This window comes from Metopolophium dirhodum, chromosome 8 (assembly GCF_019925205.1).
Source record: "Metopolophium dirhodum isolate CAU chromosome 8, ASM1992520v1, whole genome shotgun sequence".
Classification (NCBI taxonomy): Eukaryota; Metazoa; Arthropoda; class Insecta; order Hemiptera; family Aphididae; genus Metopolophium; species Metopolophium dirhodum.
Genome location: NC_083567.1, coordinates 7824077 through 7841107, shown reverse-complemented (window position 1 = coordinate 7841107; position 17031 = coordinate 7824077). Strand labels below are relative to the sequence as shown.

Here is a 17031-nt window from a genome sequence, read left to right as displayed (position 1 = left end):
GATTTGGATTCTAATTCTTTTATCTTTTCCTAGCAATTAATTTACCCCTTATTTTGTTGTACCCATTTTCTAGTATTCTCAGAATAGATTATTCAGTGTGTGGTCAGCATTTCATATGTAGGAATTAAAATATTATGAACTCAGAACTATGAGCACGCAATATGCATCTTGTTTTTTTAAACATAAATGAGCTGAAGTGTATAGTCTACTATCAAAGCTCTGTGTAGAATGAGCACACAGCAATAATAAGCACATAATATTTAATTTATAACATCATTATATATTTCTGTAACTGATAATTGTATCAATTAAAAATAATAATAATAATAATAATCAATGCACAACATAGGTAATCTAATATTAAGGATGATAAAAATGTCTTGATTAATATTAGAGTTGGAACAATTAACATCTACATTATGAATACTTATTTTTTATATTAAACTTCGGTGATTAAACAATCACTTAATGCAAAAATAAAACACATTTTACTTTATCACTAAAATTGTTTTCAAATAGTAATTTTGGGGCATATTATTTTTTTTAAATTGTCAACGCTCTTATTAGATTAGTTTTTTTAAGTTTACAATATTCATGCATGACATAAATATTTTAAGATACTAATTTATACATAAATCATCAAAAAATAAGATTGTAATAAACTTTAGAAAAAATAAAAACTATCGTTAGATTTATTCAATAATTATTAATAAGATATTAGTGATCACTGATCACCTATCATTTTATCTATTTAAATTGTACTTTAGACCAAGTACAGACTAAAATCAAATTAATGTGACGGATTTGCAATGTTGATTAAACCGTATACATATTAGTTATATAAATCAAATTCATAAATTTATATGATACTACGATATATCATACATTATTATATCCCTAGATTATCAGTCAAGACGATAATATATTAAATTTTCTTTTGTTTAACATAACTATTCATGGTTAAAATAAATAACAAATCGGATAATATTTAATTAATTTTAATTAGTCGAGATATTATGCTGAAATAAACATCAAGTTATTGCTGTAAATTTTTTTTTTTAACAATATCCCGCGTACCCTAGAATATTTTTTTTCAAATTCGAAAAATTGACTAAATTTGCAGGCATTGTACAATTTCTGGTTGAATACATTTGCCAGAAAAAGTAGGTAAACAAATATACTCATAAATTGGTCTAAAACAAAAAAAAAATTTACAATAATATTTAGTAATAATAATAATCAAAATATTTTATACATATAAATGTTTCTATACACTTCTATAATGGAAATTAATTGTAATAATTACAAATCAATAGTCCTACATAATCATAAACTTACACTTATACAAATGATAAAATTTTCAATATAATATACTCAAAAAAATAGAATGTACATAATCAATGAACACTTTATTCAATAATAATCTATTACCCCCGTATCAATGGGATGTGTATATATTTTCGCAGTGATTAGTATCAGTCTGTTTTGGCCATTTTGGCTCGCAGTTTAGCATGGACCTGTAGAAATTCTGGTTTATCTTCGTCCTTTTCTTTTGAATCAGTTTTTTCCATTTGCTACAAATCAAAATAAAACATACTATTAGTGTCATAAAATATTTGATATTTCCATCTCAAAAATAGTCGTGTAAAATATTTAAAGATTGATTTTTTTTTTTTTTTGAAAGTTGTATATGTAATTTATATTTTATTACGCTTTACATATCATCGACTTAGCTTCATTATAGTAATAATATGTACTTTACCCACAATTTGGTTTCTTTTTTCTTTTTTTTAGGGGGGGGGGCGTGGGGATAGCATTATCCAAAGTGCCCGAACTCTGATTATTACAGTCGATTTTAATAAGTCGAATAAAAATAAATTTGACTTGTGTATTTTTCGGGTTAGGTAGGTTAGGTTAGGTAGGTATACCTCAAACACGACTTAAAAAAAATACTACAAGGGGCAAAAAAAAAAATCGAGTTACCCAAACTCGACACTATTTACGTGGTCAACGGATGTATAACAAACAATATAATTAAGGGGGGAGGGATACTTTACCTATTGTTGAAATTTCTGTGGGGCTAGAATTTCTCGATGTCCTATGCCCACCTACGAGTAGCGCCGTTAGGGTATTATATATAAATAAAATTTCAGCTTTCGGGTTCTACTAAACTATTATATTATATCGCAAGATTTATTTCGCATGTATGGGTTATTCGTTATAATTGAAAAAATGGTCTAAAATATACTGCCAAAATACGATCAGAAGTTACGCAAGTTCGGACTCCTGGTAACATTTTTATGAGATAAAATATCGATAGATACAAATTGTCTGTACATAATATATTATTACGATACGATTTGCGGTTAAGCCTCGATGTTAAGTGGTGTATATCGAATTTCTAAAGCAGTGCGCGTCGCGGGTCAAATCATTATTATTATTTAAATATTCTTGCGGTTTGGCATACCTACTAGGTTTAAAAATATGTCTATAGAAATCCATAAAATATATATATTATGTACCTACTCCTTCCCTTTCGAGAAACTTTACTATGGGTCTATTTTCCGAGTTCCCCGTCCAATAATATACAAGTGTATAATAATATTTTAACAGCTATTCGGCTGTACAACCGACGATTTTTTAATATCGAAAACGTTGGAAAATCTAGCGTTTTTTTTCCGCCAGTAATATGAATGCATCTTTTATTTTCTCTATTTTTTATTTCTACACGGTTCGGCACCGGTGAACACAAAAATGACACCATCAATTTTCTATTGCCAACCTAAAATACTAATGAAATGTTTTACATATATATAATATTTAAAATATCCGTAAGTATATCGAATACCGAAATGTACGCTTTTTAACACATTGAGCTAAGGCCAATGCAGGTTACTGTAAATAAATAAATATTTTACATTTTTATATAATATACAATATAATATAGAGTTAATATAGGTCCTAAATATAATGTACCTATACATTGAAGAGTATTGAGTAGATACATAGCAGAAACCTAAGACACAGTAGATATATTGGTTTTAAATTTTAGTACAAACAGATAATAATAATAATTTATCGTCAATGTATTAAAACGTACTTAAATTATAATTATGGCGTAATAATAATATACACACAAATTGATGAACATGTACTTGAAGTGTTGAAAGGTACTTAAAAGTGAAGTGGTATATATTATAATCAAGCTTATGAGTTCGTTATAGTTTGTGTACAAAGTTATATAGCAGACCGGCCGTCATGCCACTATGGTTATAATATAGAATTTGAAATACAAAAAAAGATCAAACTTCTAGTAAAATTTAGTCATTGTTATTATTATAATTACCTATTTAAAACACAAGTCGGGCACAATTAAAAAAACTATTGAATAGTAAGTTATGGTTTAAATGTTACATATTGCCTAGGTCGTAGGTATGACATAATATAATTATTATAATTACGAAGAATTGTGTATTTTTTTTATAACATAATGATATAGTTGTTTTTTTATGTCGTTTCAAAAAATACTATCATCATGTTTTTACACATATTATTATCATAATATATTACATACCATAATATAGATTATAGGTAATATAAAATATTCCGGTCGTTGAGAATAAAATAAAATAATAGTAAAAATACCGTTTCGATTTTTTTGGCCCGCTCTTCAATCATTCGTTCGAATGGTGTGCGGCATGAGTTCTTTTGTTGTTCGATCTCCTTCTGATTTTGAGTTCGCTTGTGTTTTTCCAGCGCTTTTTGCAGTTCTGATTTTTGTCCCAGAACATTTTTTCCGCTAAAATGTCAATCAAATCTTATAAAAAAATCAAAAAATATTTTAAACGCCTAAAATATACATTTTTTGATTGAATAGGAGTTCTCGATGAAGGTTTTGATGGTCAGCGGAGGTCAGGCATGGGTTGGCCGGCTTCCGTGGTAGGATTAGTCCATCCTGGTGCATGTCTCTTGTGCAATCAGTCGCCATTGTCATATCTGAATAATACAACACACATGGCCATAATTAATAACGAATAAAACAAAGCAAAATGTGTTTTTACAGCATTATATAATATAATTGTCACAATAGTTATTAATTATTTAGAAAAAACACACATGTTTAATACGAAAAATAAATCCTATTGAACGTACAGACATATTTAGATTATCGATACTATAAGAATTGATTTATGTCGAATTAAAAAAAATATAAATTTAGTAAGACCACATTTTATTTTATTCACCTAGTGTATTAGTGTAGGTTATTATATAAAAAAACAATTAGTTACGTGACCCCACTATACAGAGTTTAACTATTAATATAATCACCGCACAAATTTATAAAATAATTATTTTATACTTCCTACCAAAATTTGAGCATATTTCCACGTTAGTTGATATATATTTCCACTCCGGCTTTGGATTGATAATATTATATGGGTATACGATGTGGTCATGGACTAAGATATCTTATTAGTATATCTTCTAGACCGTGGATGTGACTATATACAACGATAATCTAGCAGTTATTTTTTTGTATTTTTCAGAATGTATTGTAAACAGAAAAAAAAATCATAAAATCAACAAGGCTTATGAAGTTTACAATAATATGTTAAATAGGTAAATTTAATTTTAAAGTTTTTATAATACGATTATACACGCAATCAGTTTAATTAATTCGCAATAATTTAAGTAGATTTACTAAAAAAAAAAATACCAATATATATACTTTGTACATTTTGGCTTATTTTACAATTAATCTGCGTGCCAATGATGTGATTTATGATATTTCTAGAGCACATTAACCTAGTTTCTTTTACTAAAAAATACACTCCTGAAATCAATAGCTTTCCTGTACCTGCTCAGAATATAAAACGTACGACCCAAGTAAATTTTAAATGTTTAATCTTACATCATAGAATTAATTTAATTTCGCTGAACGCAACCCGGGTAAACAATTTTTATAAACATAAAACCGATTTGTATAGAATGACAATTATTAAAATAGCGTCATTATATTAACATTCAGCATTGTGTCAATTATTAATGATTTGATTGAAGTATATTGCGGTCATGCGGGTAAGGAACTCCTCATGTTAATTGTTAACATATTATGCCAACCCTCGCTTGCCACTTCGAATATTCGTTATTACTTTTTGAGTATATTTTGAGATCTACCATAGGTCCACGAATGATAAGATTATAAGAACACCACTTTAAGTTGGCCCTTGTATAAAAGCTGACAGTAGCAGTACGACCTTTTGTGTAAAATAATTCACCAAGATTCATAACGGGTAGAATCGACACGTTTCTATTGGTTTATAAAGAAGTTTAAAATTATAAAAAAGTCAAATACAACTTAAAAAAAATTAAAATAAAATAACGATGATTCAACGAAATGAAAACTACTGAGAATAATATTTTGCAGTAATAAGTTTACATTTTCAATTTGTTAATTGTTATACATGCAATTTTTTTTGAAAACTAACTATTAAGTTAAATTATACTAATTTTTTTTTTTTTACATAGCTAAGACTAATTGTGCAGACCCTAATATGTTGTGATTTAGAGTTTATTGCGCTACAATTTATAAATTATAATGTATAATATAGGTTATACCATTTATATTATTTAATACCATTTACAAGTGTTTAAAGTTTCCTTATTTATAAATTAATTGTACTGACGTAGTGACGTATTTAATAGTAACATATAGATATACACATTGGTAATTATTACATTGTTAAGTGTTACATAATTTATAAGAATTAGAAGGCACAAACTATATAATTGTAAAATAAAATTATACGTATAAGGTCGTTAAAAACCTTAGCGATTTATAAAAACATGACGTCGGTTATAGCGGTAATTCTAATATACCCAAAAAATATCGTTTACCTTACAAAAAAACTCATGTAGATATTTTAGTGGCGTTGCCTGCAGAGGGTACTAAGAGGGAAGCGGGAAGCAACCCTCCTCAAAATGTCAGGAAAATATAAAAAATGCTTTCAGTGTTCTGTGAACGTATTAGGTAAGTATTATATATTTATATATTGTATTAAAATTGTAATCTGTATGAGGGTTGCTGCAAAAGTCTAAAATTATATGGCCACGGCATCAGCATACCAAACTTAAGAGGGGTTCTATAGTTAAGTCTCATTATCAACCCCCCCTAAAAAAAAATCAAAATTAATAATATATTATAGGTAAATAATAAAGTTGCTTTAAATTTATCATTAATATATTATTTATTTAATTTATATATTTTAATACCTATACCTTATAGAACTTGTTGAAGATCAATATTTGTATCACTCATAATAATTAATAATGATATATAATTTAGAAAACATTTTGTAAAATGTTGAACGTATAAATGATACATATATATTTTTTTTATGTTACAATTAAAATGAAACTTGGCCTGAGTTAATAAGTAACGTGTAAACAAAAGTTTGACATTGGTTGAATGTATACTGTATAATATTTATTGCCCATCTGTTACACATTTAGAAATAACACACTATACCGAGTGTTGTAAATTGTTCATTTTAGTAATTTGTAAAAATGATATGCATGGTACGCGAGGTATAATGATTCACGAGTTTCAATTGTTTTAAATGAAATTGTTCATCAAATATTAATAACACAACATTTTTTATGAACGAGGTTGAGAGGAGACATATTTTTTTTATGCTCAAAGGGTTTATATTGAAGTAGGAAGGCGTGAAAGGAAAAATGCAAATAACGTTTCACAGTAGAGGATCCTTGATCTAGTCTTGTTGAATTTCTAAGGAATATTAATTGGTATATAATAGAAGTATATATATATATATTTCTATTATAATTACTGCAGAGAAAACTATTTGTTGTGCGAAATTAATTATTAAAATAACCTATTTGTTTTTATATATAGAATAACAATAATCTAAAGTAGTAAAAAAAACAAAACCCACCCCGTTAAATTAATTTAAGTTATTATTTTTATTTTATTAAAATAATAAATGTTCAATATTACGAAATATTAAGTGAACGGGTAGATATTGTACACTGATAATTTATACAGCACCAGATCTAAACGACGCGAATTAAGCTCCAGTGGTCAGTGACACAACTTCAAAAACACGAACTTTGGATTTTTCATAAAATACTTCATCTTGAGATTTAAATTGAAAAAATTGAAGTTGGCTTAAGTATAGGACACAATATCAATAATATGAACAACAATAACACTCAAATATGAAATAAAAACTAGGTATAGGTATTATAATGTTTATTTCGTATAAAATATAACGTATTTTGTAACGTTCGACTTTCGATCTTAAAACTTTATACTAGACCGTGTATAGTTATTAATTACTAATATTAAATACTAATTAGTAATCAGTAGTTAAAAGACACCAAATGTCCAAATAGTATTTTAGGACATCTGCCTATTCTACTTGCCAATCGTATATTATACTATTAGGTATTTTAGTACCAAATATGTGCTTAGTATATTATAATAATAATCAACAAATAACTTTTTCAAAAGGCATTTGTGTCGTTTGTTGATATCAATAATACCTATATATGATAGTATGACACATTTTCTCTTTCTATAGTCACTATTATAAGGTTTAAGTAGCACGAACACATTTATGTCGTTCTGAAGATTTATTGTAAGAACAATAACAGTATAGGTTGATACCTTCATCGTGCACTACTTGTTGCTGTTCGGTTGGTGTATACAACTGATACGCAAGACTGTCACTTTAGGAAATTGTGGAAATACTTATTGCAGCGTTCTTATCGGGATAGCACAAAATATACAAAACACGTACGCATAGACATATACCTAACCGTCCTAACCTATGAGGTATTTTCTATATGTATATACTATGTATTTATGTGTGTGTCCATATACCTATGCCTAAGGCTATTATGTGTATGTAAATATAAGAGGGTACAAATACTACAAGATTTTCGGTTTTCTAGGCTAAGATGATGTGTCTGAAATTTATATGGACGGGCGCGACACGAAAAAAATAATAACGGTTTAAACTATGCGGCCACTCCTCTCTCGCGAAAAAAAATATATAATATATAAACACTTCTGTTAGAATTCGAGTGGAAATTATAATCGGGTAACAGGTAACAAGCAGTTATTTAAGTCATTAAAGTAATAACCAGAAGGTGTTGAATACATAATAAAATCAATAATAACTATGTAGGTTTTAATTATTTTGTCACATTTTTTTTATGAATAGGTATTTCTTTTAAAAATCAGAAATTTTAATTTATTGCGAAAGTATATATTATGATTATGTTAGTGGTATTATATTATATTGTTTATATTGTTTAAATCAGCTTTATATAAAGTACGACAAAATATCCTATAGTTGAATAATTGAATTCATAAATTTATCTTTAAATTAGTTTATTATTATGTATCTTTAGTTTGAATAGATTACGTTGCATAATGCCATAGGTAATATATTACATTTTGTAATATTATAGCATTGCCATATAGCCCGTTGAGTATACAATAAATAAATAAATATAAATACATGATTAAATATAATATGGACATATGGTAATATAATTAGTTTAGTGTGTATGAAATTTCAAATTTTAAAAATATTTTCACTTTTTTAACTACACACATTACACATCCACTTGTATACAAACATGTATATCTATTAACTTAATAATAATTCCTTTTCTACAAACATTCTAATTAGTATACTGTACACTCAATGTCTCAATCTGAATGTTTACGCTTGAACTTTAAAGGGGGATATTTTTCCGCATCACACTGGGTCCAGTTTTAAAGGCTGGTAAGTATCGGTGGCTTTTAAGTTTAAAACTAGGCAGTACGAAATGTCATTGAAAAAATAGCCAAAGTTATTGTGTTGTGTATATGGTATTGTTTGACTGCAGTGGATAATGAATCTACCGATAAACGAAACTATCGTCGTAATGTCGTTATTCATTCTACCCGAGTCTAAGATGTGTATACCAATAGTTAATGCAAACGAATATAATACACATTTCGCTGTACCTACGTATATTTTGTGAATATACCATATTTACGCGAATTTCACTCACGTGTTTCCGGGGAATAAAACGTCTACGTCAACATGCGAGCTGCAGTGTTCAGCACCACCACACGCAATAAATAATAATACCGATATTGCTGATTTAATATAATGTTTATTATAGTAGAAAGCAAGTATTACAATGTATTATATACACGTCGTCGTCTCCTGCAAAAGGGAATACGCGTCGTAATAACCGCCAATCGCCATTAAAGTTGACATCCCCCCGGCCTTGGAACGACCTAGGGGTCAGAGCGCGCGAGGTCAAGAAACCCGTTCTTCTTAAATCCAATTAATACATAGGTTGCCTACCTACGACGTGCGTATAATGCCTTTCGAACACAAAATACTATCAATTATTACATTCTGTGATAGTACTATATACAGGAAGTTTTCTCACGAATACAACACGACTGCGGTATACGCTCGTCACAACCCGCAATCGATCATATCATTCGTCTCGGTCATTGTTTCAAACGCGTACGTGCGATTCTCACGTGTTGATATTATTCAATTTGCGATGGCACTACAATATATATATTAATATTATTTTATAATACGCCGCAATCGCAACCTACGATACGCAACTAAACACCGCCGCGGTATCTATTCATTTTTTTTCATGAAATAAACGTTTGTTAGATCGCGTACGCGTTGGTCGCGCACAATATCATTATAGTGGCACGGACACAAGTCGGTCACGATCGTCCGAGTGACCTACAATTGCGGCCCCGTCCTAGTGTCAAAGATAACGTGTTTACATTATTGTACCTATATTGTAGATTTTTCATTGTTCGGCACGTCTATTATAATATGTATATAATATATATATATATATGTATGGTATAAGATCTATCTATATAATATATTATAAATAAGTAAATATATATTATATATTATCTACCTATTATACGTGTAAATATATATAATATATCCTATATACAAGGGGCAACGAAATAAATCGGCGCAACAAATGGGTTCCGTTTACGATTCACCGATGAATTACACGCAGAGAAACCGGAAACTAAATCGATTGGCATACTATATAATATTATAATGATCCGATTCATACTATATGAAATTGTATTAATGAATAAAAATAGAGTTCTACCTCATTGTATTAGCGGAAAAAAAGTACGAGAAACTCTGAAACACATTCATTCATCCGACACCCAGACGAGCAAATGCAATAGACTTTATGCATAACTCACGTTTCTATTGTACGTTTATTTGTATAAAATAATATAAACAAGTCGATTGGAAAGTCTTTCACTTGGACCACGATTATCATCAACACGATTATTATATATAAAAAACTAATAATATTTAAAATACATAATATGTGCTTGAGATTTTTTGTGAAGAATTTTATTGTTCTTCGTTTTTTTTTTTTTTGAAATTATCATTTATCAATGTTTTTTTGTTTACAAATAATAAATATCTTAAACATGTGTCATTATTTCAGACATTATTTGTAAACCAACAAAGGAGAATAAATTAATATGAACTCTTGTCATATGAATCATAGAACAAAAAATTATATCTTAAATTAATTTAAAAATATAACCCTCGGCAGCAGTGGACATTGCATTTTCATGGGATAGATTACCTACTCGTATTATGTTTATTATATTATATGTATTACAAAAAAAAATACGGCATTATAATATATATGTTTAGAGATATTATTTTAGTATAATATTATTATTATACAATATATTATAATTTATAGGGATCTATAATATAGCATATTATATTCATATAGGAATATTATAATATAAAAAAATAATTTACAACTAAGTTGACAAGTAATCGTGTGGTATACAAGTAAAAAAACAAAACTAAACACACTCTCGAGAATCGAGATAAAACTGTAACGATATAAAAAAAAAACCCGTATGGTTTAGTGATGGTGTCGTAAATCATAATATATGTTTATAGAAGAATATGAAAGTTGGTTACTGTCTTGGATTAAAATCCGTTACTAAAGTTTAGTAACTAAACTATAATAGCGTAGAGTGTAGGTGTTTTGGGTTTACAATAATTTGTGAATATTTAAATATAATATTAATATAATTTGTTTCAAGATTAATCTTAGATTAGATGTATAACTACTCCACACTGTATACGGAATTGTAAGTCAATAACTATATCAATAGTTATTATTTTTGTCTTAAAAAAATATTTAAATATTTAACGACCTCACTGAAAATATTGGCGGATACCTACATAAATTTATAATTATATGAACATCATTCATAACTAAAACTAAAATGCATTGAATAATTTTAATAATTAATACCTAAATACCTACTATAAAGTATAAATGGACGAAGGACGTTTATGAAAATATAATCTCAACGAGAATGTAATTTAATACACTATACAGTGTAGAATAAAATAGGTAGGTATAGTGGTTAATAACATAACACCGCTACGGTTAGTAACCATTATGAATTAATTAATTCGATAGGTAATAACAGTTATTAAATGACTGAATAGAATAATAAAATATTTTTTATTTATTGATTCAAAAACCCAATGGTTATTGCATTAAATACGCAATGAAATGTATATTATTCGTACCATTTATTTGCTTTTCGATAATTTTATTTGCAAAGTAAATCTGTAATCAAATATCACAATTTTACACACGTCAAAACAGTATAAATTAGAGCAGCGTTTCTCGAACTGTAGGTCGTCAATCAATTTTTGGTGGGTCGTAAACATTTTTTTGAATAGTATAGATTCCAAGAAATGAATATTAAATTAATATTAGGTAAATATAATTATTAAATATATTATTATGTTATTAAATATACTTATATTATTATAGTAATATAGTACCTTATTACGTGGATAATAAATAATAATTCGTCGTATATTTATTTATTACGACGGGTATTAATACGCCTCATTATTAAAGAACATTATTTTATAAAAATATATTGATTAACCTATAAAATAATAAATACCTAATAAAAGTAATAAACAAATTTTGTTTTTCATAACTACTTTTTGAAAAGTTAAGCCACGTGGGTCGCGAAAGATTTATCGGGGGAAATTTGAGTTGCGGTAATTTTTTAACAATGCAAACGAAAAGGTTCGATTACCTAATTAAATCAATTCATTTTTTCGTACCCAAAGTTATCTAGCCTTTATCTAAAAATATATACCACTGTATTTCACTACAGGCCAATAATTTATTTGAAAACTAAAGAATTAAATCAATTTCAATTACAATTTTAGATTCTGATCGAACCAAATAACCAATGAATGTAAATACTGTAATAGTTATAAATGTTATAATGATATTTTTCGAGTGTCTAAAGAGTGTCAATTTATAGAAAAAAGATGCTTTAATTTAAATATTAAATGTATTTTTTTTATAAGCGTCTGAACAATAAAAATTTCATTAAAATCACAAAAATTGGTCAATTATTTTTTAGACAAAAATTAATCAAATTGTTACACTAAACACCGACTGTGTCTGCTTTTAGAATCGAATTCTGTATGAATAAATTACCATTGAATTTAAATTTAATACGTTCATCAGAATGTCTACCCTATTCATAAGATAAGCTCGAAATCTTTTAAATACAGCAGAGCGCTTTTTCCGGTTTTTCAATCGAACTATAAAAATTACTCTGACTTAAACAATTTACTGTCTCTATATTTTAACTTAATAAAGTATAAATAATACTAATAAGTTAATAATTATAGATATAGTTTTTTGTTTACTTACTGTTTAATTGATTGAGTTGATGTTTTTGCCCATCGAGAGTCTTGTTATCTGCCTGAAAAAAAAATATATTCATGAAAAAACTCATTTGGTTTAAATTAAAACATACCCAATGTGTCATTGTTTTCATAAAATGTTTTGGGTTTTTAAAAAATGTTATTTATAAATGTAATTTTATTAGTTTATTCATTTTGATTTAATGTAATAATTTAGTTTGATATTTCAGTAGTAACCATGGTATAACACATTAAAAATAATAAATATTACTTATTTTTATTTTTAAATTACATGCATTAATCTACGTGGACCGTGGGGTCTTAAATACTAGACGATTGTTTATTATATATTTATAATAGGTAATAGGTAATAAAATATTAATGAAATTAATTATTTTGTAATAAATGTGAGTTCATTAAAGTAGATTAACTATTGTCAGATGATTGTTTTGTGTTAAATACATTTTTATAACCATTTTAATTTTTATGAGGGGCACGGAGTGGCCGAGCGGATTAAGGCGTCGGTTGCGACACACACTGACGCCGGTTCGAATCTGGCCGCGGGCGGCATTTTCTTCGGGCATGTCACGGTGTCCGGAGATAAGTGCCACCATCCCCCACCCGAGCATGGTAGATACCTACGGGGATGCCCACTAAAAAATCTACCAAACCAAAACACACGTCTTTACTAACCTACAATTCCTTCCCTAAAAACAAACAGCTAATGGCCATAGTTGCCGGGCTTCAAGATCAATTAAAAAAAAAAAAAAAAAACATATGGGTATGAACTAAATTAATTAAAATTTAATCATATGATTGTTGATTGTTGAAATCATAAAAACAATATATTACTTAACACATACGGTTTATAATTTTGTAAGAGGTATGCATAAAAATATTTAAATAAGAAGTTATAACTAATAAAATACAGTCTTTAAATTACATTTTGTTGTTCAATTTACAAAATATCATAATAAAAATACACATTTATGGAGGAATCGCCTACATATTATATATTCCGTGACTTAAAGGGACTAAATAATTATTAATCAAAAGTATATACCAGATTTATATATGCTATGCCAAATTTTGTATTATTATTATTATTATTTTTTGTTTTTTGTTTGGGGGTTGGTGTTTTCAAGGAATGTATTCAGGATAGCAGTGATAGCAGATATCTTTTAAATATAATACAATTTTTAAATTTTATTCCTTTTTTGATTGAAGTCTACTTGACTCTGATGTCATAACATTGGCAAACAGTATTATTTCCTTAAAAACAACATAAATAATAAAATTATGAACGATATTGATAAGTGTTCATGTACATTATAATCTTTCAAATGTACTATGCAGATAATTGCTTAGTAGGAAAAAAGCAATTATAATATTATTACTTTCTATTGATATACCACTAATTATTCAAAACTGTAAATTAAATAACGAAAACATAAAATGTGTATTAGCTTGCAATTTATTGCATTATTATAACGTTATTTTTTAATGAGATAATTTTGTTATCTGTCAATTCTTACGAGAAAATAACTATCATAGAGTAATATAAGTTTGTATGGATTGTCATTTATTTATTTACAGACCTATATATCTGTAATACATCTAAATAAATAAATAATCACTGTATATTTATAAAGGAATAAATATTAAATTAATCAATTTACCTGTTTTTAATAATTTTCTAATACACAACAATACGTTTGGTTTAACATTTTTAATTGGAAGAATATAACTAATTTAACTAACAAATAAAAAACTTTCATTGAGTATAAAAGTTAATAATTTTTATTTTGCTATATAAAATATTAAATTGCTAAATGTTTTTAAAATATTTTAAAATATAAAAATAAATTCTGAAGTGCTATTCACCCCCACTAGCAAATTTTAGCCCTCTTCATGATGGATTTACATGTACACTTAATAAAACATATTCCATAGAATTTACATATTTAGAAACACGCGTTTAGGATTGAGTATGGGATATCAATGTTATTAAAAAGGAACTTGAGCATAATATACACATATAGTATAGCCATATAAAGGCAATATCATAATAATAATAATAATAATAATAATAATACAAAATACATACAATTTTATATTGACAATTAATGACATTATTAAATTAAGAGTGTTGCAGATACAATATAGTATGATATTGATTAGGTAATGTAAGAGATAATTTCTTTTAACATATTATAATATATTATACAAATTTAATATTTGAAAGTTGTCAGTTGAACGTTATTTGATAGTACCGGTCCATCCGGGTTTTAACGCGTATACCATTCAGGGCAAGAGATTAAATTGTAAATAGTGAATAAAAAAATAGAAGAGGGGCAAACTCCATATACGCAAGACTAAAACACTTTTTATTGTCTGAAACCCGTTTCATTACAGATTGAAGTTTTTTTACGCATCTAGTTCTAAACAAAATCACACGTGATGAAGGGGAAAAAACCATAACATCCGTTGCCTGTAGTGATAAGTTCAATAACAAAAGTAACAGTAATGTAGTAGGGGAGAAAAACCGGATATTAAAATTATAATAATAATATAATATTATGTTCGTGCATATGCAGCGAATTATTTACTACTCACGAAGATTAGATAACGATCGTATATACATTCATAATCACTTGCAATCTCGCTTGCAATATACTTCTAAATATGTAACTAAATTATTTATTATTAAAAAATGGTCAGATGACACTTATTTTTTACCACGCACGTTTAATAGTATTATGTAACACGACTGATATACTACCAATACTACCATAATATATAGGTATATATTTCGTATGAAAAAGTATATTAATATCGAGATTAATATAATACAAGACAATACAACCATAATTATTTGGGTTTGGGTAGGATACGATTGCGGTTCGGTGCTTATAGGTATCACCTTTTTCATCATACGATTCTGTACATTGAATTAATTTAATTTTTTTCAATTTTGTTTCTTGTTGCCAAATTTTACAAATATGATCTAATATTTTAAGTGTATTACGTAGATTAAATACATCTATATATAACAAAAAAACGCCAAACGATTCAGACAGCTTCCATAAAATGTACAACGGCCAATCATAATGCTCATACACCAATACATAAAGTAATATACCTACGTATTAATGGTCAATGGAGATGTTATGTTGAAAAAAAGGGTAAAAATGTGTTCATTTCAAGAGGTAAAAAAATGGTTTTATCTGATTTAATACGTAACCGGCTACCGGCAATACTTAACCATTTTACCGGCTTGTTTGAAACGATAATAAATAGGGATAAATAATGAATAATGATATACAAGTAATATTATGTATAACAATACTTGTAAAAATGATATAAATAAAAATATTTTTTAGAATTATTAGATACCTGATACATAATACATCCATCCCACAGATCCTACTAAGTGACAGGTGTAATAAACTAATAAGTAATAACATTAAATCTATATTGAATACATATTAGAGTTAATAGTTAATAACTCAGATTTCTAAAAAACAAAATTATAGTGTATATACACTGTAGATTGTAGAAACCTACTTAATTTAATTTAAAAAAACTCGTTTTATCGGATACTTATGTATTTTTTTTTTTGTGTCAATATCTAAAATTTAATTATAAATTATTACAACTAAAGTAGGTATAAATGTATAACTTAAAGAATAGAAAATCAAATTTTTGACATGGGCGTTTCAACATAATATCAATATTATTAAATTACATTAGGGGGATTCGATACTGTGATGTTCTGTCTTTTTCTATAACACATGCGCGACATAGATTTTAGACGCTGTGTTTTTTGCCAAACGTACCTATTGATCTAATGAAGCGAATAAGCGATAAGAATTCTAAAAACAGATTTGAATTTGTCGTTAAGACTACTTGAGATCGACTTTCTTACATATTTGATATCATCCCCCAAAATTCCTAAAATCGATAGGTATAATAAAATATTGTCATATTTCAAATATAATGAAGAAGTTAAAATCAAAAAATCAATAATGTAAGAAAGTTTATCTCAAGTACCTAGACTTGACGACAAATGCATATCTGTTTCCAAAATTCTTATAGCTTCACCATATCAATCGGTACGTTTGACAAAGAACACGTCTAAAATCCTATGTAGCGCATGTGTTGGACAAGACAGAAAATCATGGTATCGAATATCTAACCGGATACCCAAATG

General features: G+C 27.3%; 1 protein-coding gene across 1 annotated transcript in view; it reads right to left on the bottom strand.

The window, feature by feature from the left end:
* Window positions 1-982: 982 nt before the first annotated feature.
* Window positions 983-17031, bottom strand: part of LOC132949980 (uncharacterized) — a 28349-nt gene continuing 12300 nt past the window's right edge. The window contains exons 2-5 of the mRNA XM_061021135.1: window positions 12826-12877; window positions 3861-3996; window positions 3646-3799; window positions 983-1574 (exon numbers count right to left, since the gene is read on the bottom strand). Coding sequence (XP_060877118.1) covers window positions 1476-1574; window positions 3646-3799; window positions 3861-3996; window positions 12826-12877 — 441 coding nt within the window. The 3' untranslated portion in view covers window positions 983-1475. The remainder of the gene's footprint in view (window positions 1575-3645; window positions 3800-3860; window positions 3997-12825; window positions 12878-17031) is intronic.